Raw genomic sequence first — 23,393 nt, 5'->3', positions numbered from 1 at the left:
CTATTCCCGGACCGGTTCCGAAGCTTGAACCGGTTCGATGAATTGAATTCGATTAGTTGAACGCGCTTGACGAAAAACATGGGCTCGTCAGAGCGGAAAAACGCTGGGTGTACTGGAAGGTGTAATCTGTATAGTTGTGGGAAGTGCTTGCGGCGTGTTGTGTCAAGTACCTTAAATTGAAGGAGTATGTGAACAACGGATAGGGCCACAACGCACATTCTACACAGAGGTCTTGAAGACCCCGTGAGCAGATATGTGTGTGTTGCATATGCATGCCCTATACGTAGCCTATCAAAAGTAACTTCTGTGTATCTGTTGCGTGAGTCAGTGGTGTTTGGTCCCAAGTGCGGTTTTATTACGTGTAATCTGTTGTCTGCTGGTTCACTCCAGTGTGTTTGCCAGGTTTTGCGAAGTTGTTGCCTGATGTCTGGCTTCATGTTCGTGTAGGGCACTGTTGTTATGTCAACTGTTGTTGTACTAAGTTCAGCAGCCATGGCCATTTGATCTACGGTCTCGTTCCCAGTGATTCCAGAGTGACCTGGCACCCAGTACACGGTCACTTCTAGGTATAACGCATATAAAGAATTATTGCTCTAATGAGAAGATTGACTACATGGTTTTGAAAATATTTTTGCGATAGCAATGTCGGCACAACACTTCAGGAATCAGTATAGATTATGAACTGTGAAATTTTAGTTTGGAGAGTATGGTTCATGACCAGAAGTATACCGTAAGCATATGCCGTGAAGACACTAGTATACACATTCATGGTTTTAATAATATTCAATCTGGGTCCCTGCGCAGCACGGGACATAGTTTTTGAGGAGTCAATATAAAGCTCTGCACACTTGTATTTGTGCTGAAGAGCCAAGAAGTGTTGCAGGACCGTATTTTTCGGCCCTCGGTTTTTGTGGATATGTAGAAAAGATAAGTTACAAGGTATAGGACGAGGATAGCATGGGGCTATAGAATTAGTAACAGTCGTTTTCATGGTATCTAAAAAGGAGACAGAGAGTTCTGATGCTTCCTCTTTAGCTCTGTATGAGAAGGAGAAGAAATAGACGGACAGTTTAGAAGAAGCTAGGGTGTGGATGTATCATAAACAACTGACTTAAAAGGATGGTTAGGAATTGATGAGACCTTAAAAGCATAATGAAGGTCCATGTACTTTCGCTGACGTTCTAGGCTCCACTTGTTACATTCTACATACACGCGTTCAAGTGGGCTAGTACGGAAAGCCCCACATGCAAGCAGAAGCCCGAGGTGCAGCACTGAGTCCAGCATTTTGAGGGATGTTTTCGTCGCTGACCCATAGACAACACTGCCATAGTCCAGCCGGGTCCCATCAGAGCATTATAAAGACGTCGAATGAGTTCGTTGTCAGCAGCGTAGGATTGGTGTGAGAAGACTAAGAATGTTCGTATTTTTTAGGCATATCTATTTGAGCTGTTTCAAGTAAGGGATAAATGTGAGTTTTCTATTGAATATTAAGCCTAGAAGCTTCTGTTTCCCTTTGACAGGAATTACTACACCATTAATACAGATGTCAGGGTCCGCATGAATCCCGCGCTTCCGGCAGAACACAACACAAGTACTTCGCCCAGGGTTCAGTTTAAAACCGTTTGTGTCCGCCCAGCCAGCAAGTTTGTTCACCCCCAGCTGTACTCGGCGTTCACAAATCGAGAAGTTACAAGACTTAAAGGTGCACGACAATTCTAAGGCGAGAACACACATACATCAACTGCAAAATATTTGGGGCAAATAAAGCCTAGGACACATTTAAAATCAATTTTAAACTGTGCGAAACGCAACCGAGCAGCCAGCGGAGGAGCTCAAGCAATCGACATTCCCTGGATGTGGAGTAAATAGACAACATCCAAATACTTCACGAGTTCGTGTGCCGCTTCCGCACTGCCGCCGGCTCACCGCTCCGATGGGGCGGCGGTGGTTGTGCTCTCGAGCTACGAACAATCCTATCGTTGGCGGCAGAGGCGCCGAGACGTCGTTGACTCATCGGGCAGCTCACCGCGACCTAAATTCTACAGCGATTCCAGGAACTCTATTTTTATTGTTTTTATTACAATGGACGCGAAAACGCACCGGGGACACGAAAAGTACTCTGTGGGAGCCGCACGGTCGCTGCGCTGGCCGGCCCAGTTAGCATGAGCGATAGCTTGTTACCTCGTCACAAAATGGGACTCAAGTCACACATGCGAGAAAGGAGTTAATGATGCTGTATGGGATTGTATTAAAAATCATCATCTCCACCGCCTACGAGAGCGGCAATCGAATATCCGCAGCAGTGTCAAGCCTAACACATCTGTAGGCCGACCTGTAGGCAGACCCGCTGGGTGCTCTCAGCGCGTGTCTCCCCACCCACTGTCTCGAGTGGTGGTTCGCCGCGGGTGGTTCTCTAGCTGCGGCAGCAATTAGCACTCGCAGCGCCTGTGTCACGTTCACGGTCGCTTTCTAGTAAAGCGGCTGACGAGATGAGTACGTATGGGAATTCGCAGAAACGGCCGGCGACGTGTACTCGACAGTGCTAGGGCAGTTCTGCTCTGTGATATCCGTCCAACGATAACGTGGAGAATTTCGTTTATACAAAATCTCGCGTTTCGCGGCACCCAGTGAAACCAAAACGAGACTGGCCGCATTAAAAGCGTCTCTAATTAAACAACCGTCGCACGCTGAATGAAATGAGGTTTCCACACGTGATAAGCAGGTCATTAGCTATTTACCGCAACAAAAAAAAAACAATATGCAAAATTTTTCTCTGAGTGCCCCTATAAAATATATTTGAACGTCATCTACAGCAGAACAGTTAATGGTTAGTGGCAATGCCTTCCCGAGCGAGTTCATCTTAACAATAACCAATGTACAGCTTACTACACCGCCTTGAGGTTTGCCTTATTCTTGCACATATACACTGGAAAGTGCACTGCCAACCGTCAGTCGAAAGGTTCTAAGATATGTAGCTAGCGAGGGTGTTCAGCATGTTGCGGAAAACGTCAGATGACTTGAGGTCATTCAAGATGCTGTACCGCCAGGCCATGTTACAGGCCTTTTTCATATCGAAGAAGACTGTTATGCCAAACTGGTTATAGATGAAGGCATATTTTACATATGATTCCAACGCATACAGCTGATTTTTCGTGCATCTCCCCGCCCTGAAGCCAGCCTGGCAGCTCTCGAGAACACCATTGTACACTAAGAAGTACATGAGTCTCCTATTGATCATCTTCTCCAGCAGCTTACACAGGCAGCTGGTCAGGGTGATGGTTTGAGAACTTGCGAGAGACAAAGGGTCCTTCCCCTCGTTCAGAAAAACGACTACGATGGCCTCCTTCCAAGACCCTGGAAGGCGCCCCGAAAGAAATATTTTGTCGTTGAGGTGGAGGAGCGTTTCAAGTGTGTCTGCTTGTATGTGCTGTATCATGGTGTATGTAATCTTCTCTGCGCCTGGAGCTGAAGGCTTACAAGTACGCAGTGCGATCTTTAGCTCATAAAGTGCGAAGAGGTGTGATAAGTATTATCTAGCGAGAACTTCTGAGAGGATGTTTTGTGTTATATGAAAGTGTTGGTGTAATGTGCTGAACTGCACACCTGTTGGAAGCATTGTTCGAGTGTCTTAGCCTGGTCTTCAAGTGTGTCCCCTATTGCACTAAATAGGGGTAAGCTGTGTGTTTGTTGTCCTTGGAGTTTTCGTATACGTGTCCATACTTTCTGAGTGTCGGTGTATAAGTTCCGGGTTGTGAGGAAGGTGCGCCAACTGTACTTTTTAACACAAAAGTGTTTTATGACGGGGTCCACCAAGATCTGACTGACGTCATACCGGTCACGGAAATGACATCAACAGAAAAACTTCGGCTGATGCGGCTGCGCCTATATTTGAACCACGAACACTTTCGCCGGGCGGAAGGTACGAAACGCGCCACCGACTGGGCTTTGAAAGCACGCGTAATCAGGAAAACAAATGCGCCTGATATCCTTGCCCATAAGTTTCTTAGTTGCCTTTCAATGGTGCTGCCGCCTAGGAGAAGCGAAGCGAAGTAGTGCATCATGACGCTTATGAGCGGTGACAGTTGACGCCTCGATGCCAGCGCCTACGGGTACGTGGGGCGCAAAGCGTAACCTTTAGAGAAGCCTGTAAGGCAACAACCACAAAGTAAGATCAACGCCGACTTGCGAATGTCGCGCTTGTGGCACGGTCCGCTGCTCATTTCGCTGCGGCGGACCAAGTGTTCACCAAATTATTCGCTGGCAAACCGTTTGGTTTCGTTCGCACTACCGGTTTGTGAGCGCTTGTGGCTATACTGACAAAATATAAATAGCGATGTGCAATTTAATATCGATGCATAATAAACATTCAACGGCTCCCGTGAAGGCCCATTGCACTTTCGTGTTTTACTGTTTCCTATAGAAGAGGAATCAACCACATTTTTGCGTCAGGGCGCACCCGTTTCCCAAGCGCCTGTGCCCTTTGGAAAAATACAAGGTTGTCGTACGTGGGCTACCGACGAAGGACAACCCACGCGTCGTTCTGGGCCTCTCTGCTCGCCGTCAGTGCTGGTTCTACCAGGGCCTCCTTGTGTCGCGCGGGGCACCGGAGGCCTGGGTGATGGACTTTCTGGCAGCATCGAGGATGTGTGCCGTGAGGAGTTGGGTGGCTTCGTCTACGTGTAAGTGTGCTATGGCTGAGCGCTGTAGTTTATATGTATCAGGGAATGGGCTCCAGTTTGCTTTTCATTCATTAAACCTGTTATGAAAAGATGGACTGCTTGGACCTTCAACCAAAATGTGTTAGTGAGCTAGGGAAGTGGTCACTACCATATGGGTTAGTGCCAACATCCCAGTCAAGAGATGGAAAGTCTACTGCAGAGACAATAGTCAAGCCAATGTGTGAGTAATTGTTGTGTCCTACATTTTGGTATGTAGGCTTGTTCTTGTTGAAGAGGCATGCTCCCGAAGGTTCGGAATTTTTTTGATAAGGTTACCTCGGGCATTCAAGCGGGAGGAGCCCCAAAGAGAGTTATGCGGATTCAGGTCTTGTATGAGCAAAAACGGTCGTGTAGTTGATCTACAAGGCCCTCAAAATCAGAGCTCAAAAGCTGATCAGGGGAGATTTAAAGGGAGCATACCGTTATGAACCTATTATATATTATCGTGCGGATTGCTTACAGCATCAAGGATAGTGTTCAAAGAGAGGGGGTGGCTTGGTAATGATTTACGGGCCACAATGGCCACACCACCCGAACAGTGTGTGCAGCCAACCCGGTCTTTTCTGAATTACATGTACCTATTTAAGAAATTTCTTCGTTTAGAATTGAGGTGTGTTTCTTGGGACACATGACACTTGGCTGATTATCATGGTTCATCTCACACACTTCATCGAAAATTTTAAGGAGGCCTCTGCATTTCCAATGAAGGATATTTTCTATTCCTATTATTTACATTTAAGAATGGCTGGAGGGTGTGTTTGTGTGTTCATGTGTTATCTTTGAGGGCTGTTATTCTCTGAATGGGCTTTTTGAGCTTCTGTGTTTGTTTGGATGCCGCATCCCGTTATTTGCGCTGTGATTCAGGCCGGTAGGGTCCGACGTCCATCTCCTCGTCAGATGTGAGGGGGGTGCACGGCGGACCGGGTCCCCTGGACTTGGCACCACTTCGATTGCCCTCCATTTGAGCTGCCACCACCGAGGGCGTCAGGGGCGCCACATGTGTCACGGCCGGTACGGCAGTGGTGAGAGATGATGCGGGGCCCCCGGTGTCCATCCCCTCGGCACCGTGCAATGTATTGGAGGACGGGGAAGCAGGGACGGGAGCGGAATCGGTCCCTATGGAAAGGGTTGGCACCACAACCGCTGCTGGCTCAGAAGGCGTTGTGGTGACGGGTGTGGCTGCCTGAAGCAACCCAGGGGGGGGGGGGGGGGATAAAGTCCGACTCACGGTACTGAGTCCCTGCCAATACCAGACGCCGCTCCGTTCACGGGCGAGCTTCGTCGGCGTAACTTCTCAGAGGGAACGAAGCGAACCTTTTTCGCGCCTGTGGAAAGGAAATGTTCTCGTTAACCTTCACATTTATAATTTTTTTTCTCCTGTTGAAATGTCGCGCATCTCCTGGAGCAGGCCGCGTGTGGACCTTGGTACTTAGCACAAGTCAGGGTAGTAGAGTTGCAGCTGTTCGTGGGGTGGTCCTGTGCGGAGCATTTGGCGCAGGTTGTTTCGCCGCGGCAGGAGTTTGTACCATGCCCGAACCGCTGCCACTTAAAACAGCACGCAGGTTCGGGGTGTAAGGATGGATGGAGCACCGGATAAAGCTTTCATTTATATGTTCCGGAAGTGCCGAGCGGTCAAAGGTCAGGATGATGTGCAGCGTGGGGATTTCCTTATCGTCTCTGCGGATTTTGATGCGCCGCATGGCCGTGACGCCCTGATCCTTCAAGCCCTCAAGGAGGTCTACATACGTTTCGTTCAGCAGATCTGGCTATGAGATCACACCGTGCGAGCTATTGGGGCTCCGGTGGGGTGTGACCCTGATGTCGATATCAACCATTCGAGTCTGAGCTAGAAGCTTTGTGGCCTGCTGCTTGTTGTTTACCTCGAAAAACACCTCGCCAGTCCTTTGTTTTTAAGTCTTGTAAGATGTTTAAATTATGCCTTCAAGATATTTTGCGATCAAGAAAAGTTATTTCGTTGCAAGAGAGTGGGCTGTATCGCAGGATTCCATAACAAGAAATCTAGAGTAATCTTCTGGTTCAGGAAAGATTAGCAACTTTAGCAATAAGGGAAACGATCTTTCGGCACGGCCCCTTTTCAGGATACCGATAACGTTTGGGGAATTTAGAAAATACCATATGCTATAGTATAAAGCAATTAACGCTGGCACGTTCTTCGATTTGGTTACCCTGATACCGAGAGATGTCCCAGAGCTCCCTGCTTGGTAAACAGACAAGGAGCCCATCCGCCGGAGCTTAGCCTGGGCTCCGACGGCCACCGTTTGTGGTTTATTACCCGTCACCTCTAAACACATCACCACGGTAGGCTACAGCTTATGTTTCGGGGCTCGGGCCCGCGGTGTCGCCAATACCGTCACCAAGATTAATCAAGGTGCCCCGTGCGGGGTCTTGAAACAAAGACCTGTAAAGCAATATCTCCCACTGCTCAAGAGAAGAAGAGAAAGGGGCAAGCCTGGGTTGTTGCAGCACTCCCGCATAACGTGTTTGGTAGTGCCTAGCTGGTTGTAGAAATACATTCAGCATAGAGCTGTGTTTCTTATGAGAGCTGCATCACGACTCCCAATTGGATGTGAAATTAATCTGAGTGTGAATTCCTGACTCTTCTTGATTGTCGGGTGTGGTGCGGGATTGTTGCCCGGTCTGTCCTGTAGGGTTGTGTAATGTTTAAGAAGGTCGTGAGCGGCGTGGTTCTGGGATCTCCTCCCAGATTGGTGGGTGAGATCTCGGGCCGTTATATGGGTGTCTTCGTAGCGTCTCGTGTAGGAGTGGGCCGGCAACTACACATTAGCGATCTTCCTGTGCGGCGACGTAATTTCTAGGATGTAGAAGGTCCTGGTGCCGCCCAGCCTGGTATTAAAGGGCCCTGAAAGGCGTTTTGGGCATACTAAATGAACAGCCCATTCGTTATGTTGGGTGGTCAACGTTATCGTGTCAAGTATAACATTTCATGCGCAGCGGAAGACTCACAATTTCGTTGCTAAGTTCGTTGCTGCGTTCCCACCCTCTCCTGCATGTTATTGGGCTCAGCCCTCTTTCCGCGTGTATGTCATCGATTGACCCATGTGCGTCACGCTGCAGAAATCTTGCAATTCCAGGTCTTTTTCTCGCACTTCCGGCGAAGGGAAGCGTCGTCTTCCGAGCGTTTACAGCTCGCGGCGGCACCTTTGATTAATTAGCGCTTCCTGCAGCACGCTCAACGCTGCTGTATTCGTCCATATTTATCTTTTTTACTCTACTGCCACGCTTCTCATTAGGCCGCAGTGGCTAGACCGACACGACGACGACCCCACGGCGACGCCCGCATCCGAGTTCGCAGAGCGATAATTGTTATATGGCGCTGACGGCTACCACGCCGGCCGATCGGAAGTCCGCGTGGTGTGACTGGCTCGCTGACCGAAGACGCCGACAATGCCGATCGGCAGAACGGTCGTCGGGAAGAGATGGAGAAGCGAAAACTGCATGCGTCCCGGTGGCTCTGTTCTGCTAGTTCCTAGAGTGTAATACACATTGTAAGGTCCAAGAAGTTCATGCAACTCACACTAGCGCTGATGTAATCCGTATTTCGGCTTATGGCGCTTCGGCCGTTCGCTCTGGCAACAATTCGTTTCCCGGAGTTTCAAACTGCATATTAGTGTGCTACTAACAAGCTATAAGCCCAGTTAAGAGCAGATAAGCCGTTACGGAGGTTTATTAGGTTATAAGGAATCAATTTCGACCGACGTTTTTAGCGGAAAGCGTAAAACAAAAGCTCGGTGAGCACTATTGTCGCAGCCAAAACAGTGCCGTTTCTATCAGCTATGAAGTACAGTATACAGGTTATTTCCGCGCGTTCGGCGTTGTTCTGTGGCTCAGTGGCCTGGCGCTCGCTCTTGCAAAGTCGTGGGTTGGCATCCAGGAATGCTGTGGCTTTTTTTTCTGCCTTCTCAGGGGAATGGTTTGCAAATCGTATTCGAGAATTCAAAACAAAACTTTTCAGTTGAACTGTGAAACTACTATGTCAAACGTCAAGGAATCGTTTAAGTCATTGGAACGATTTATTGTCTTAAACCCGTGCTTCGTGTATATAAAAAGGCTACAGTACTTTCAGAAGACGAAATACTGATGTGTGTACCTTGCCTTTGATATGTGGTATCTTTGGTATCTTTATATGTGTATGTTGTCTTTATATAAAATAAGCATATTTTTCGCCCATGTACTTAAACAAGACACAAGGTAGACTTGTGTGGGGGGAGGAGGAATAGAGGGCCGCGGCTGGCAACCAAACAATCCACATATGTCAATCGGCAGTATTGAGCACGCAAAATGGACGAACAGCCCTTATATAGAGAAAAGGGGCTCCAGCCCATCAGGGGAAAAAGCCAGAGTGGAAAAGCTGTTTTGTGCTATCACCTGCATAGTCGAACAAATAGGTAGTGCGTACGGCCCGAATACTCACACTACTCTTCCGAGACCACTCGTGATATCTCTTACGGTGTACTTGTCCAGTATTTGATAAACACAGGGTCATGTAGAAGTTTATCGGAAAGTAAAGGGGAAGGGGGAAATGAAATGCATGGCGCACTCTTAAAAAAGTCCCTTTGCCGTACCGTGCACCTTTCTGGTGGTCTTTTGTTAGGGTTATAAATTACTTCTGATAGAATAACGAGATCGAATACTACAACTGCCTTTGTACGCGCGTGCATTGCGTCACCATAACACGACCAAGCTGGAGATTGGCGCACCGAGGGTCCAGTTGGGCAATATACAAACCGACGTCGGTTCTTAACGCATATACGTGCTCAGTCTACCAAATTGTGAGGGGATTTTTTCGTCATTCGCTCAAATATTTTACACTCTAATATGTACCACGACACGTCATCGCCGCGAACGCGCGGTGAAAGGTTCGTTCACTGTTCGCGTGATCATTCTGCGTGGTGTATAAGCATAAACGTGCCACCCCATTCCTTCTATAAGTTTTTCAAGTAGTAAGCAAAGTACAGGACTCATAAAATGAAAAAAAAAACAGCTCAAACGGAACGCCGAAAGTTCGACGCCCCCGTCCCATAGAGATCCTGCGGCGGATGATATCGCAGCAGACGACGCGCGCTAACGGATATTCCTGCAGACGTCACCGAGAAGCGAGGCATCATAGACAGTCACGCTCGCGCGGTGAGAGGACGTGGGCGAAACGAGGCGCGAATCGCAGTGTGAGCGAAAATGTGGCGTTTTTGATTTGCAATAACTCCACTAATACTCGTCGCTGATTGATTGTAAGCTATAACGCGCTGACGCAACCCAGGCGATGAGGCGCGCCGTAGTGGATGGCTCCGGATTAATTTTGACCACCTGGGGATCTTTAATGTGCGCCGAAATCTCGTACACACGGGCGTTTTTGCTTTTCGCCTCCACCAGAAAAGCGGCCGCCGCGGCCGGGAATTGAACCCGCGACCTCGTGCTCAGCAGCGCTACGCCTTAGCCACTGAGCCACTCGGCGGGTACTAACACTCGTCGCTTAGACAAAATTATTGAAGGAGGTGATTACTAGGATATTGCTTTACTTAAAAATGCGAACACCTATATATCGGTAAAACATCTTTCAGAGCCCATTTAGGCTACGGCATGCCGTTTGCGAGAAACAGAAGTGCGATCATCACTGCGAATAATAGAGCTGTGCATTGAATGATTCCCTCGTTTACATTTAATGTTTAACGCACTGATTGGGTTTTTTGGCACAAGGCGGACTAAAGGCAAAGAGCGCCAAGGAAAAGTTGTCTTATGAAAACGAAGTGATAGTAACTATAAAACATTTAACTAACAATATGACTGAAATGACATAAAAGTCAATGTAGCTCACTGGTGTGAAGGGCCAGAGTGTCAACATGCATGGTAAGTAATGAGGTGTAAAAACTGGGCATGGCTAAGAAACTTAAAAGTACACTTGTGGGTAATTATGGGGTGGTCCACTAAAACGTCCGACGTGTGTAGTGGAATGTGTTGTCTGTATAGTTGTGAGAAGTGTTTGTGTCGTGTTGTTTCTAGTGCCTTGCATTGTATGAGGATGTGGATCATGGATAGGGCATTTCCGCACCTGCTGCACCGAGGTCTTGGGGATCCAGTGAGAAGGTGCGAGTGCATTGCATGTGTGTGCCCTATCGGTAATCTAGCCAAAACGACTTCTGTGTATCTATTGCGTGTGTCAGTGGCGTATTGTTCCAAGTGTGGCGTTATTACCTGTAACTTGTGTGCCTGTTACACCAGTGTGTTTGCCATGTTTTGCGTGGTTGTCTGATGTGTCGTTTAATGTAATGTTGGTAATGTTGTTATGTATACTGTATTCAAGGGTGTAGCAGCAGCGGCCATCTGGTCTGCGGCTTCGTTTCCGACTATACTACAGTGACCAGGGACCCAGCAAAGAACCACTTCAAATTTGCGGGCATAAATAGACATAATTGCATTGAAGACAAGATTGAGTACATGGTTTTTGAAAGACTTTGGAAACGACATTGCACGCACGACACTTAGGGAATCTGTATAAATAATGGATTTCGTACTGTGACTTCGAAAAGTATGATTAACAACAAGAAGTATGCCATAGGCCTCTGCCGTGAAGATACTAACTATTCACAGATTTTAGTGACATTGAAGCTGGATCCATGCGCAGCGCAGGACACAGAGGTAGCAGTTTTGGAGGCGGTGGTATCAAATTCAGAACACTGACACTTCTGCTGCAGATACAAGAAGTTCTGCAGAATTGCACATCTGGGCGCTCGGTTTTTCTTTGTATGTGAAATATGTGTCGCATGATACAGGACGCAGATGCCATAGTGCTATGAAATCTGTTACAGATGATAGCTAGAAAAGACACAGCAAGCTCTGACGCTTCCTTTTTAACTCTGTAAGAGAAGAGCGCAGAGAACGATGGTCGTTTTAGGCGGAGTTCTGTTATGCATGTATCGTAAAAAACGTACTTACAATTAGGGTGAGGCATTGATGAGATTTTAAAAGCATAAAGTAGATCTCTGTATGCTCACTTACATTGTAGGTTCCATTTATTATACTTCACATAGAGGCTTTCGACCGGGCTAGTGCGGAAGGTGCCACACGGCCGGTGGAGCACTGGGTTCAGCATTTAACTTTTACTATGGGTCAGCAAGTTTTACTTGCTGACCCATTGACAATGCTACCATAGTCAAATAGGGAATCTACAAATCTAGTAAAAATACGTAAAAGCAGTTGTTTCTCAGCACCATATGAAGTGTGTGAGAGAACTCTTTAACATTGTCATAGCCTTTAAACATTTCTGTTTCAGTTGTTTGATATGTGGGATGAATGTGAGTTTTCTGTCAAAGACTACACCTAGAAACTTGTGCTCGTTTTTGACTGGAATTGAGACACCATTGAGTTTGATGTCTGGATCCGGCCGAATGCCGCGCCTCTTGGAAAACAACACATCAGTGCACTTTCGTGGATTAAATTTAAAACCATTACTACCTGCCCAGCCAGATAGCTTTTTAACACCAAGCTGGACTTGGCGCTACAGTTACAGAATTTAAAAGAAAGTTGCATGTCGTCTACATAAATTGAACAAAATATTGATGGTGGCATTGCCTTCCTAAGAGAATTCATTTTCACAATCAACAGAGTGCTCCTCAAGACTCCACCCTGCGGCACGCCATTTTCCTGCACATGAACTCTAGAGAGTGCAGTTCCAACTCGCACGCCAAACAATCTCTCATACAAATAACTGGCAAGCGTGTTTATCTTGTTACCCGACATGCCAAAAGACTTCAAATCGCTGAGGATGCCATACCGCCAAGCAGTATCGTACGCTTTTTCAAGATCAATGAATACTGTCGTACAGTACTGCTTGTGGAGAAAGGCACCTTATACATAAGACTAAGGCAACATGTTGATCGTTGGTAGGTCGCCCCACCTTGAAGCCTGCCTGGCAGCTCTAGAGAAGACCGTTGTACTCCAAAAAGTACACGAGTCTCCTGTTAATCATCTTCTCGAGGAGGTTGTCATGGCGATGGGACGATAACTTGAGGGTGAAGAGGGTTTTTTCCCATTTTTCAGGAAAACCACTACAATGGCCTCCCTCCAAGGCTTTGGAAGCCGCCCCGAAAGCCAGACTTTGTTGTAGAAGTGACGGAGTGCTTCAGGTGTGTGTGCGTGTAAGTATTGTATCGTTGTCTATGTAATGTTGTCTCCGCCTGGAGCATAAAGGAGCCATGAGGAAAAAATACAACTTCGCTTAATTTGAAAGAACTAGGATTCAGTACCTCACTCAGCTTCATTAGAGCCACAAAAAATGTTTTTTAACAAAAAAAAAAGCAATAAGTATTTAAAAACTTTCAAATTTTGCGCCACAGTGACGTGTTATGAGCAAAAATGACGTCTTACGGGCCAACAATAAAACATAATTTTCAGTGCGTTAACTGCACGTTAGCATTCAAGTGATGCGGTCAAATGGAACTAGAGGCCCCATTACAGACGTCCAGTCATGTGTCGCGGCGAGAGGTCGGTTAGGCGGCCACCAATCGCACAAACAAGGTTCCGTGACGTCATAGAAAAGTTGTGGGAAATTGGCTAAGGGGTCGCGACTGCTTCACACGTTTTCTTTATTATCTCCGTCCTTTGTTCGAAGATTGCGATGATATTGGTATCGTTGTTATCGGCACTAAGCAGTCTTTCTAATAAACCCAACTTGTATTTTGTCTTCATGGCTCCTTTAAGGCTTACATGTGTTGAGACCAGCCTTCAGCTCATGAATTGAAAACATGGAATAGTACGAATTGTGCGACTCATTGTTTTCCCGCAGGGACTTCTTTTCCCAGGGCATTTTGTGCTTCATGAGTGTGTTTGGGTAGTGTGCTGAACTGGACACAATTTGGAAGTGTGCGAGTGTGTTAGCCTGGTCTTCTAGTGTCACCTGTTGTACTAACCAGGGGCAGGCTGTGTGTTTGTTGTGCTTAAGTTTTCGTATATGTGTGCAGACCTTGTGAGTGTCGCCGTATGAATTTATGAATGTTTAGGAAGGTGCGCCAACTCTCCCTTTTAGCGTCACGGCGCACGCGCTTCCCAAGTGCTTTTTCCCGTTTAAAAGAGATGAGGTTGTCCGACGTTGGGTACCGACGAAAGACATCCCACGCCTTGTTCTGGGCATCTCGTGCTCGCCTGCAGTCCTCGTTCCACCAGGGGCTCGTTGGGTTGTGCGGGGAACCGGAGGCTTGGGAATAGACTCTAGCAGCATCGAGGATGTGCGGCGTGAGGAGTCTGGCGGCTTCGTCTACGTGTAAGTGTGCTATGGCTGTGTTCTGTAGTTTAGATTTATCTGTGAATGTGGTATAGTTTGCTCGAGCTTCATTGCACCTTTTATGGAAAGGTGAGCTATTCGGGCCGTTACTTAGGTCTGTTAATATGGTTTGGAAGTGGTCACTACCATATTCGTTAGTGCCAACATCCCACTCAAGAGATGGAAATAGTACTGCAGAGCCAATATCCAAGTTGAGGTGTGAGTACGTGTTGTGTCTGCATTATGTTATGTGGGCTTGTTTTCGTTAAATACGCATGCTCCTGAAGATGTTAGAAATTTCTTAATGAGGCGTCCACGGGCATCCGTGTGGGAAGAGCCTCAGAGTGGATTGCCCACAAGAATGAAATGTTCGGGCAGCTTATCTATCATATCTTCGAACCGGGAGCTCGAGCGCTAGAAATCTGGAGGGATGTAAACGGAGCATAGTGTTATTGGCCTATTGAAAATCGCGGTGCGAATGGCAACATCCTCTGGGATGGTCTGTAATTGGATAGGATAACAAGCCAAGCACTTTCGGGCGATGATGACCACACCACCGGAAGATGTACCATCATGATCCCTGTCCTTCCTAAATACCAAGTAACTATGTACGTTTGAAATTTAAATGTGTTTTTGCAGACACATAACACTTGGCTGAGGGGAGTGCAGTATCTCGTACACATTATCAACATTTTTAAGAAGGCGTCAACAGTTTTATTGAGTTATCTTTTCTCTTCTCAAATACTTAGTCTAAGAGCACCTGGAGTGTGTGTTTTATGTGCTGCCTTTCGGGGCTGTTATTCTTGGAAGCGGCTTTTTGGGCTTTTCTTTTACCTGGGACACTGCAGGCCGTTTCCTTCGCTGCGACACAGGCAAGAACGGTTCGACATTCATTTCATCATCAGGCGTCGTAGTACCTTGCCTGACAGACCGGGATCCTTGGGCCGTGCACCCTTCTGAGCGTTCTTAGCTGCCGTCACCACCGACCAAGGTGTCGGGGCTGCCACATGAGGCACGGGCGGTACGTCCGGGTTTCGAGCCGCCACGGCTTCCTCCGTCTCCATCTCCTCCGCACCCTCGCGTGTGCTTTAGGCCGGTGGAGGGGAAACGGTGGATGCAGAGGTTTCCTCAACAGACGTGCTTGCAACCATGGCCGCTGCTGGCTAAGCAAGTGGTGTGGTGTCGGTCTGGGCTACCAGAGACAGCCCAGCGGGGTTAGAGGCGAGACCAGATCGGACTCACTGAACTGGGTCGCCACCGAAACCAGACGCTGCTCGACCCTTGGCGAGCTGCGTCGGCGTACCTTGGATGAGCGAAACAGGCGAACCTTTATTTTGCTTCCAGATACGAGATATTTTCTGTTATCTACAAAGCGATACTGCATTTTCGAGTTTGAACCTATCACAGGTACACGAGTACGCTGCATGGGGTACTTCACAATTTAGGCATTTCATGCTACTGGATTTGCAATTATCTGGGGGTGGTCGTGATCAGAACAGTTTGCACAAGTCAGTTTCCCGCGACACTGTAAAGTACCGTGCCCATACCACTAGCACTTGAAGCACCGACGTGGTTTAGTAACATATGGACGGACTTGAGAATAGATGAAGCCTGCATTTACGCATTCAGGGAGGTTGCAATGGTCGAAAATGAGGATGACATCTTTTGTTTTTATTTCCTCGTTCTCTCTACGGATGGTGATTCATCTGACTACTGTAACGACTTGCTCGCGCACATCTTCCAGCAAGTCAGAGTATTTTTCGGCCTTAAGGCCGAATTCCGAGACAACACCTTGGCTTGTGTTTAGACTGCGGTGAGGAGTGACCTTATTTTGCAAGTTCCTGATCATGCTCTGTTGGAGGAGGGTTTTGGACAGTTGTTGATCCTGTATTTCCACACGTATTTTACCACTGGTTAGCTTTTTGCTTTCTATTTCGTGCCCAGAATGTTTTCAACAAACTTGGTGATGAGGAGGACTGACTTACACGTAAGTGTTTCAGATTTTTCTGCAGATTTCATGATCAAAAAAGGGGAAAATTTTTCGCGTTTGAGAATCCTAAGGTAGTTAACTATGGAAAATTCACTTCGGTGCGCCCCCTTGTCGGGTACCGATCATTGGGTTTGGGAAATTTTGAAATAACCATTTTAAATTAATCCGGAGCCTTCCACTACGGCGCGCCTCATCGCCTGCGTTGCGTCGGCGCGTTAAACCCCACAATCAATCAATCGAAATAACCATTTTGAAATAAACAGGCAGGCTGCCCATCCGCCGGAGCTTGACGTGGGCTCCGACGGCCATCGTTTGTGGTTTCTGCCCTTCAACTTTAAATATACTAGCCACGGTAGATTACAGCGTGAGTATGGGGGCTCGGGGTCCGTGGTGTCTCAATACCATCACCAAGATTTCTCAAGATGCTCCGTGCGGGGATTTAACGTACTAAAGTTACACTTTCATTATACTCGCCACACGTATAGCGCGAGCACGGAATTAGAGCACTGACAAGTTCATTGGTGCTTTGCTTCCAGCACTGTCCGCGTGACGTAGGATCGAAGGTGCAAATTCACGCATTGCAACGGCTCGGCGGCTACGCAGCCAAGAATGCCAAAGGTGGCACACTAAAGCTCGCTCGTGTTCTTTTAATCTAAAAATTTTAAAATCTTTGAATTTCAAAATTTTAAGAGAGACCTGTAGGCGGTGCAAAACACGCGCCCCGAGTAGCACTCAATCCCACAACCTCTGGATTACGGGGCTGACACTTTACCAATGCCGCTACCGCAGTGGGTTTGTTCTATTTATTTATATTGTTATACACTTGCATGAATGCCGATGATGGCAATTACATCCAGGATGATAAAGATCCGCAGAAGAAGCGAAGGTGGAGGAGTGAACGCCGAGCGGCCGTTGCTTCCCCTGGTGTGTCGTGCACCCGATTGTAAATAATCCTCACTGCTTAGTCGTCCGTAACAATTTCGGTGGAGTGTGCGGCGTACGTCAGCACAGAATCCCAGGATTTGCGCCAAAGCCGACGGGTGGCTGGAATACCTCCACTGCCTCCTACCATTAACGGGAATCAGCAGCCTCAGCAACCGGCGTCTACTGGAAGCTGGGTGCATCACAGAGTCACTTTGCTGGTACAGCTGCCGAAGACGTCGATGACTGGCTCACGCGCTACCAACGCGTGAGTCCCTATAACTAAGTGTCCTTTTACAGCCTCTTTCCGGAAATAATTTCGTATTTTGAAGTCCCCACGTATTCAACAACCGATTTAGCCCTGGCCAATCTCCCCTTATGGGTACGTGCCAAAATCTTTGACGACACCATCATCATCATCGTTATAATCGGTGGGGCGCTGCCCTAAAGTTAGCTAACATTGCGTTCTCTCTGGACGGCACTGCGTTGATGTGGTTTGGAAACCATGAGGAGAAGCTGACGAGTTGGTACCACTTTGTGGAGGAAATCAAGGCCGGTTTGGCGATTCCATTGCCAAGAAAAAGCGGCCAGAGCAAATATTACTTCAGCGGACTCAGATCCCCGGGGAAACTTGCACCACGTATATTAAGGAAGTTTCGAAGCTCTGCGAGATTGTGGATACGCAGATATCCCACGAGAATAAAGTGGGCCATTTGATTAAAGGCGTTGCAGAAGATGCCTATAACTTTTTTTATTGGTTGAGACAATTTAAACGCGGCTTCAGGTTTCATTCGACACTGTAAACATTTTGAAACCCTGAAGATGCGTCGCATTGTTCCAAAGTTTGGTAGACTTCCCAATGTGACCACGGTCTCAACCTGTGACTAGGTCAAAACGACATGGCTGAAACCATACGCCGCGTTGTGCGCAAAGAGTTGGCGCGCCTTCGGGACACTGCGTGTCAGGATAGCGGTCTGTATACAGGGGACGAGCACCACGAATACCATGAGACTTCTGTGTCACCGGTAAGCCCTCGCCGTGAAGAACGAGAGTTTCCAGCTTACCGCGATTCCACCCGCTTCAACCCCAGAATACCCGAGCGGGCCGCACGTACGGACAGGCCCATTTGTCCGGAAAACTCGAACTTGGATCGACGTTTTTCTAACTGCAACACAACCTCTACATTATACAACTACGACAAAGAGAGAGATTTGGAGCAAGATCACGACGGTCCGGTTTGTTATCGTTGCGGCGTGATTCGGCACGATATCACCCACCAACACCTTTTCCACGCCCTAACGCCAACTATTACTACAATAATTTTCGCTTGTCGTCGGGCCGGACTCCGAGAAATCTTCTTTCCGGGCCGCAACCTCCGCGCACCAAGTCTCCAGCGTCCGAACGAAGTGTAACACCGCCTCTCCGCCACCGTTCTCCTTCGCCATAACGTCGTTCCCCGCCTCCCGAAAACTATAGTTGGCGCGGCCGAAGGGGTTCAAGCCGACACTCAGCGCTTATACAATATGCCTTCCCCTGTAGTGATGCTAAAGAACAAAGTTGAAGTGTTTATTGACGGCGTTCCTACATTGGCGTTAGTGGACACTGGCGCGAAGGTTTCTATAATGAGTCTAGCATTTCAAAATCAACTTGGACGTAAAGTGGTCTTCAAAGGGACCGTCCGGTAACTTTTCGTGGCGTAGGCGGTAAATGTTTGCATCCGTACGGTCTTCGCTCTGTTAATGTCGCTTTCGGTGGACGCGAATTCGAAACTGTGTTTACTCTGCCTCCGAGGTGCACTCGTGACGTGATACTGGGTATACAATTTTTAGATCAGTGTGGCGCAACCGTTGATTGTGGAAGTGGCGAATTATACGTCAATGGCTCTCTCTTGTCGGCACTTGTGGATGTCTGTCAGAGTGCAAGGTCCGGCGCGTGTCCGCATTGGAAGACGCGGTTATTCCGAGACTCTGTGCTGGGTTTGTGCCCGTAGGGGCACCAAACGCTGCTCCTAACAAATTCGACGCTATTATTGAGGCTGTCGCCGTGTCCTGTGCTAAGAACGCTGTGCCTCGCTGCATTCTTCCCGTTGAAGAAGGGCGCTCTGCGCTGTGGGTGATAAATTACTCACCTCAGCCGGTAGTTATACCGTGTGGGTTGAAACTCGCCCACTTCGACGAATACGTGACGAGTTCAGTGCTGTTTTAAGCGAACACGCTGATCAGATGGCGCACCCTTCCCCCTGGCGACATGCAGTTTTCACACATGATCAACAAGAGCCTGGCCTGGTATAAACGAAATGCGTGCTTAATGTCATTTCTAAATACGCATCAGTATTCGACTTCTCAAGTAAAGAAGGGCTGTCTCCGATTCCGTGAGCGCCCGTGAGCGCCCGTGAGCAACACCGTGAGCGCCCAACCGATTCGACAGAAGCCTTACCGAGTGTCTCCATCAGAACGCAAGCTGATCAATGAACAAGTTCTAAACATGTTCGCAAAGGGTGTCATACGTTAATCATGCAGTCCAAGCGCAGCTCTGGTAATTTTGGATAGAAAAATGGTGGATCGTGGAGGTTTTGTGTTGATCATCGCCGATTGAATACGAGATGCCATCGTCAGCTTGCATTCCGCTTCCTTCTTTTCGTCAATCGACTTGCGATTGGGTTATTGGAAAATTCCCGTTCATCCAGCAGACAAGGAAAAGACCGTCGTCGTAACGCGAGACGGCCTTTACGAATTCGACGTAATGCCTTTCGGACTTTGTAACAGGCTGCCGGTTTCGCCCATTTATAGACGTTTTTTGCGGGGTTTAAAGCGGAACGTTTGCGTGTGCTACCTGGATGACGTCGTTATTTTTGGTCAGACATTGAAGGGAGCGCCTGGCTATTGTACTTGACTGTATGGAATTGAAAAGCGGCATTGGTGCTCAACTCTAAAAAGCGCCGCTTCGGCGAGCGGGAAACCCTTGTGCTCGGCCTGCTGGTGGACAGCGATGTTATTCGACCAAACCCCAAAAAGATTAATGCCGGCACCTGTTTCAAGCCTTCAAAGTCTCTCAAGTAACTACTCAGCTTCCTGGGACTATGTTCTTATTTTCGCCGCTTTATTCCCTAGTTTGGCCAACATAGCTTCCCCACTGACTGTTTTGCAACAGAAAGATGTGCCTTTTCACTGGACGCCTAACTGTTACTCTGCTTTTTGCCAATGAACCTCTCCCGGGGTACGTCACACGGCGGCCGTGACCTCATGGTGAGCGCACGTGCTGGGTGTGGCCGGGCGGGTGGTTCGCAAAACATTCGGACCGGCGCGCGGCGCGCATGCAGTGAGGCTGCATTAGACGCGCGCAAAAGTGGAGTTTTAAATGTAGAGCATTTCTTTAACTCACGATGTCACCCGGCGTTGTCGGCGTGCCTCGGCGTCCGCAACAGCCGTTCCAGGTGCGCCCTCTCCCCCACTCCTCCTCTCCCGCATCACGCTACCCTCCTCGCTCTCAACAACAGGTCCGCACCCCTCCCCCTACACTATGTAAAAAAATAATACTTACCGGCGCCTGGTTTCGATCCCACGACCCTGCGGGCGGAACGCACGGTACATGGTGCTCTACCCACTGCGCTACAAAGCCGACACAGAATGTAAGGCTACGAACGCGCCTTATATCCTTGACTCATTCAAACTACGTCAAGAAGCTGCTGATACAACGCATTCACTACCTGTGGGCGGAACGCGAGGTACATGGTGCTCTTCCCACTGCGCCACAAAACCGACACAGAATGAAAGGCTACGAACGCGCCTTATATCCTTGACTCATTCAAACTACGTCAACAAGCTGCTGATACAGCGCATTCACTACCACCAACTCCCCAAACACTAAACGTTAACGGAATACACCCACCCCCTATGCGACGCATTTACTCGAGTCCCCCTCGCGGGGAGATGGGCCCTTTTGTTTGTTTATGTGTTGGCTTTTCTGATGCCGATGGGCTGCTGTGCTCTCGGCTACGCAAATCGTGCGAGCAAAATCAGCGGCATCCGACACTTCCGCATCCCCAAAGAGGTAAATTCGGCGGGTATGGTGGATTCACACAATGCACCGGCTTGCGCGAATCCACAATACCCGCCGAAGAGGCTGGCAGCCAAAGCAGCGTCGTCTGCTCTTACTCATAGCAACATTTCCCTTTCTCGAACTTCTGCCCTTCTTCAAAGCGCAGTCATACCGTCTACATTGACAGTCCGCGCTGATTAGTGCCATAAAATTATGCGGTTTATCAACCATCTGCTATCATGCAGCACCAGCAGAAATAGTACGGGGGTTGGGGGCAGAGGGAAATTTTCTTGCTGGGAAATATTGCCATGTTTCGACAAGATAGAGTAGCTGTATTAAAAAGACAATGAATGCCTAACCTGCTTAGGCAACGCGAAATAAATGTTTTGACGAGGTATCCGCAATAGCCGCCTGCCGTCAGATCGACCACGGCAAGTTTGGTCGTATGGGGGATCTGTTCAAAACGAACGAAATTCATTCCTTGTAGATGCAATAATATTTTGCCTTGATCCGGGTGCGGCAAAACTGAGATGCTTGCCGGGCTCGAAATGTAGCATCGTGCCTTCTCAACGAGATGGGTCACTCACACATCTCGAAAAAACTCTAAATATCTGTTTGCCCTAAGCGAACGGACTCAGTAAATGTATTCTTTTATAGCGGCCTCCTGACGCTGGCGTATGCAGCGGGCGTACACAAACTTTAACTATCATCAAATAATGGCTACCGATAATTATTTCAGTGCCGCTGTCGCAAGTTATAGGCAATAAGCATATGTGGCTGCTATGTTACTCTCACAATGGCGATGAACCGCTTCGCGACTTCACTGGGGAAAAAAATTAACAAAACATTCGGTCACTTATTCGACAGCATGACATCATCGCGATATTTTTATTGGAATAATTTTGGGATTTTGCTCTTTATAATTTTATTTCGTTGCTCCTTATTTTACTTAGCAATAGTTTTAATTCTTTACCTTTACTTTTTCCCCTCGACATAAAATCGTGCGTACGCCACTGTCTCGGGGCACGCAAAGCGACCAAGGATAGGGAGCGTATACCCTTCCTGAGGCACCGCGCTCACCTTAAGCGGACCTCAAAAACAATGAATGAGCTTTCCTTGATATGTCTCCGAGCACAAAGCATCTTAAAAAAACATTCTTGGAAGGCGTCGCAACTGTACCAAACTTCAGAATGACTCGTTTAGGCTGTTCTGTCGCGCACTGATTATCCGAAAGCGTCACTCGTCAGTTGACCGAACGGTACACGAAAGGGTTGTGCAGAAAGTTACATGGAGGTGCGACGGCCGCAGCTAGGACAGCTATACCCCCACCTGTAATGCAGGCGGTCAGCGACGGTCCGAACCAACGGCGCACCGTTCCTTTCGGGTGCAGCGCAGCCAGGCCGGGCCGTCGGCGCAGGTGCGTTCTGCCAACCGGCGCCGCATTTCGGGGCTGCCAGCAGGCACCACCCGTCGCGCTCCTGCGCTTCGTGACGTCACGGTGTCTACATGCAGGGAGAGGTCCATTGAAATTTCTCCTAACATCCGGATCCGTACTTAGCCACTCTGACGCTTCCCCCTCAACTGAACTTCACACGGATGCGAGTGGTGTCGGCATAGGTGCCGTGCTCGTGCAGCGCAATTGCGGCAGCGAACATGTCATTGCCTACGCCAGAGAGAGAGATACAACTTCTTTATTGAGCCTGCGTGGAACCGTTAGGTCGCCTACTGTCGCCGCCCTCCAGCCCCCTGTGGGGGGGTGGGTAGCAGCGATTTCGGCCGCTGGCGCTCGATGGCCGCAAGCGCGAGCTCCGCAGCCATCTTCTGGTGTTCGTCAGTTCCGCTGGTCGCCGCGCGCTTCACACGCGGTGGTAGCGGGTCGTCCTCGTCTGCTAGTGGTGATTGGTGGCAACCCCACAGCATGTGCTGCATGGTCGCCCGAGCGCTACCGCACAGCGCACACGTGTCCGTTGGAAATAGTTCGGGGCACACGTGCTTGGCGAACACGGGCGTCCATATCGCTCGCGTTTGAAGCTGTCGCACGAGCACCCCTTCCCTTCTGGTAAGGTTCCGGTGTGGCGGCGGGTAGGCTCGTCTGCCCTCCCTGTACCATGCCAGCACGTCTCCGTAGGAGCTAAGTGGGGTTGTCTCCTCTTCGTCATCCCCGTCTTCATCCGTTTCTTGGTTGCCTTCCGCGTTCGATGGAGGGGGTGGACTCGCTGCGGCCGCAGCCGCCACCGGCGCCGCCGCCCCCATTGCGGGTGCGGCAGCGGTAGCAGCGGCTGCGCCGGCGGCACTGCCGTGACTTGTGAGCACGCGCGCCGCGCGGTCCGCCTCCTCGTTGCAGTTGGTCCCGGTCCCCACTGGTCCCACGTGTGCCGGGAACCATTTGAGGGCCACCGGTAGCGTCCGTCGGGGCAGGGCCCCGCACACCCTG

The 23,393-nt window shown here is 48.9% G+C and overlaps 1 protein-coding gene across 6 annotated transcripts in view; it reads left to right on the top strand.

The window, feature by feature from the left end:
- LOC144175340 (cytochrome P450 3A14-like) overlaps positions 1 to 23,393 on the top strand; it is a 123,299-nt gene that overhangs the window by 580 nt on the left and 99,326 nt on the right. The window contains exon 2 of one of the 6 annotated variants that reach the window (XM_077704462.1): positions 12,792 to 12,889. The exons of 4 other annotated variants lie outside the window; for them this stretch is intronic. Coding sequence is in view for 1 of the 2 variants with exons in the window: in XM_077704442.1 (XP_077560568.1) it covers positions 13,974 to 14,010 (37 nt within the window). In the remaining variant the exon portion in view is untranslated. Of the gene's footprint in view, positions 1 to 12,791; positions 12,890 to 13,958; positions 14,011 to 23,393 lie in introns of those variants that run through there. One more of the 6 variants, XM_077704442.1, reaches the window with a different exon arrangement.

The sequence above is a fragment of the Haemaphysalis longicornis genome, unplaced genomic scaffold, assembly GCF_048455015.1.
Source record: "Haemaphysalis longicornis isolate Haplotype H1 unplaced genomic scaffold, Haemaphysalis longicornis Haplotype H1 scaffold_1, whole genome shotgun sequence".
In the NCBI taxonomy this organism is placed as follows: Eukaryota; Metazoa; Arthropoda; class Arachnida; order Ixodida; family Ixodidae; genus Haemaphysalis; species Haemaphysalis longicornis.
The sequence above is the reverse complement of the archived record's forward strand: the minus strand, read 5'-3'. Positions and strand labels throughout refer to the sequence as shown.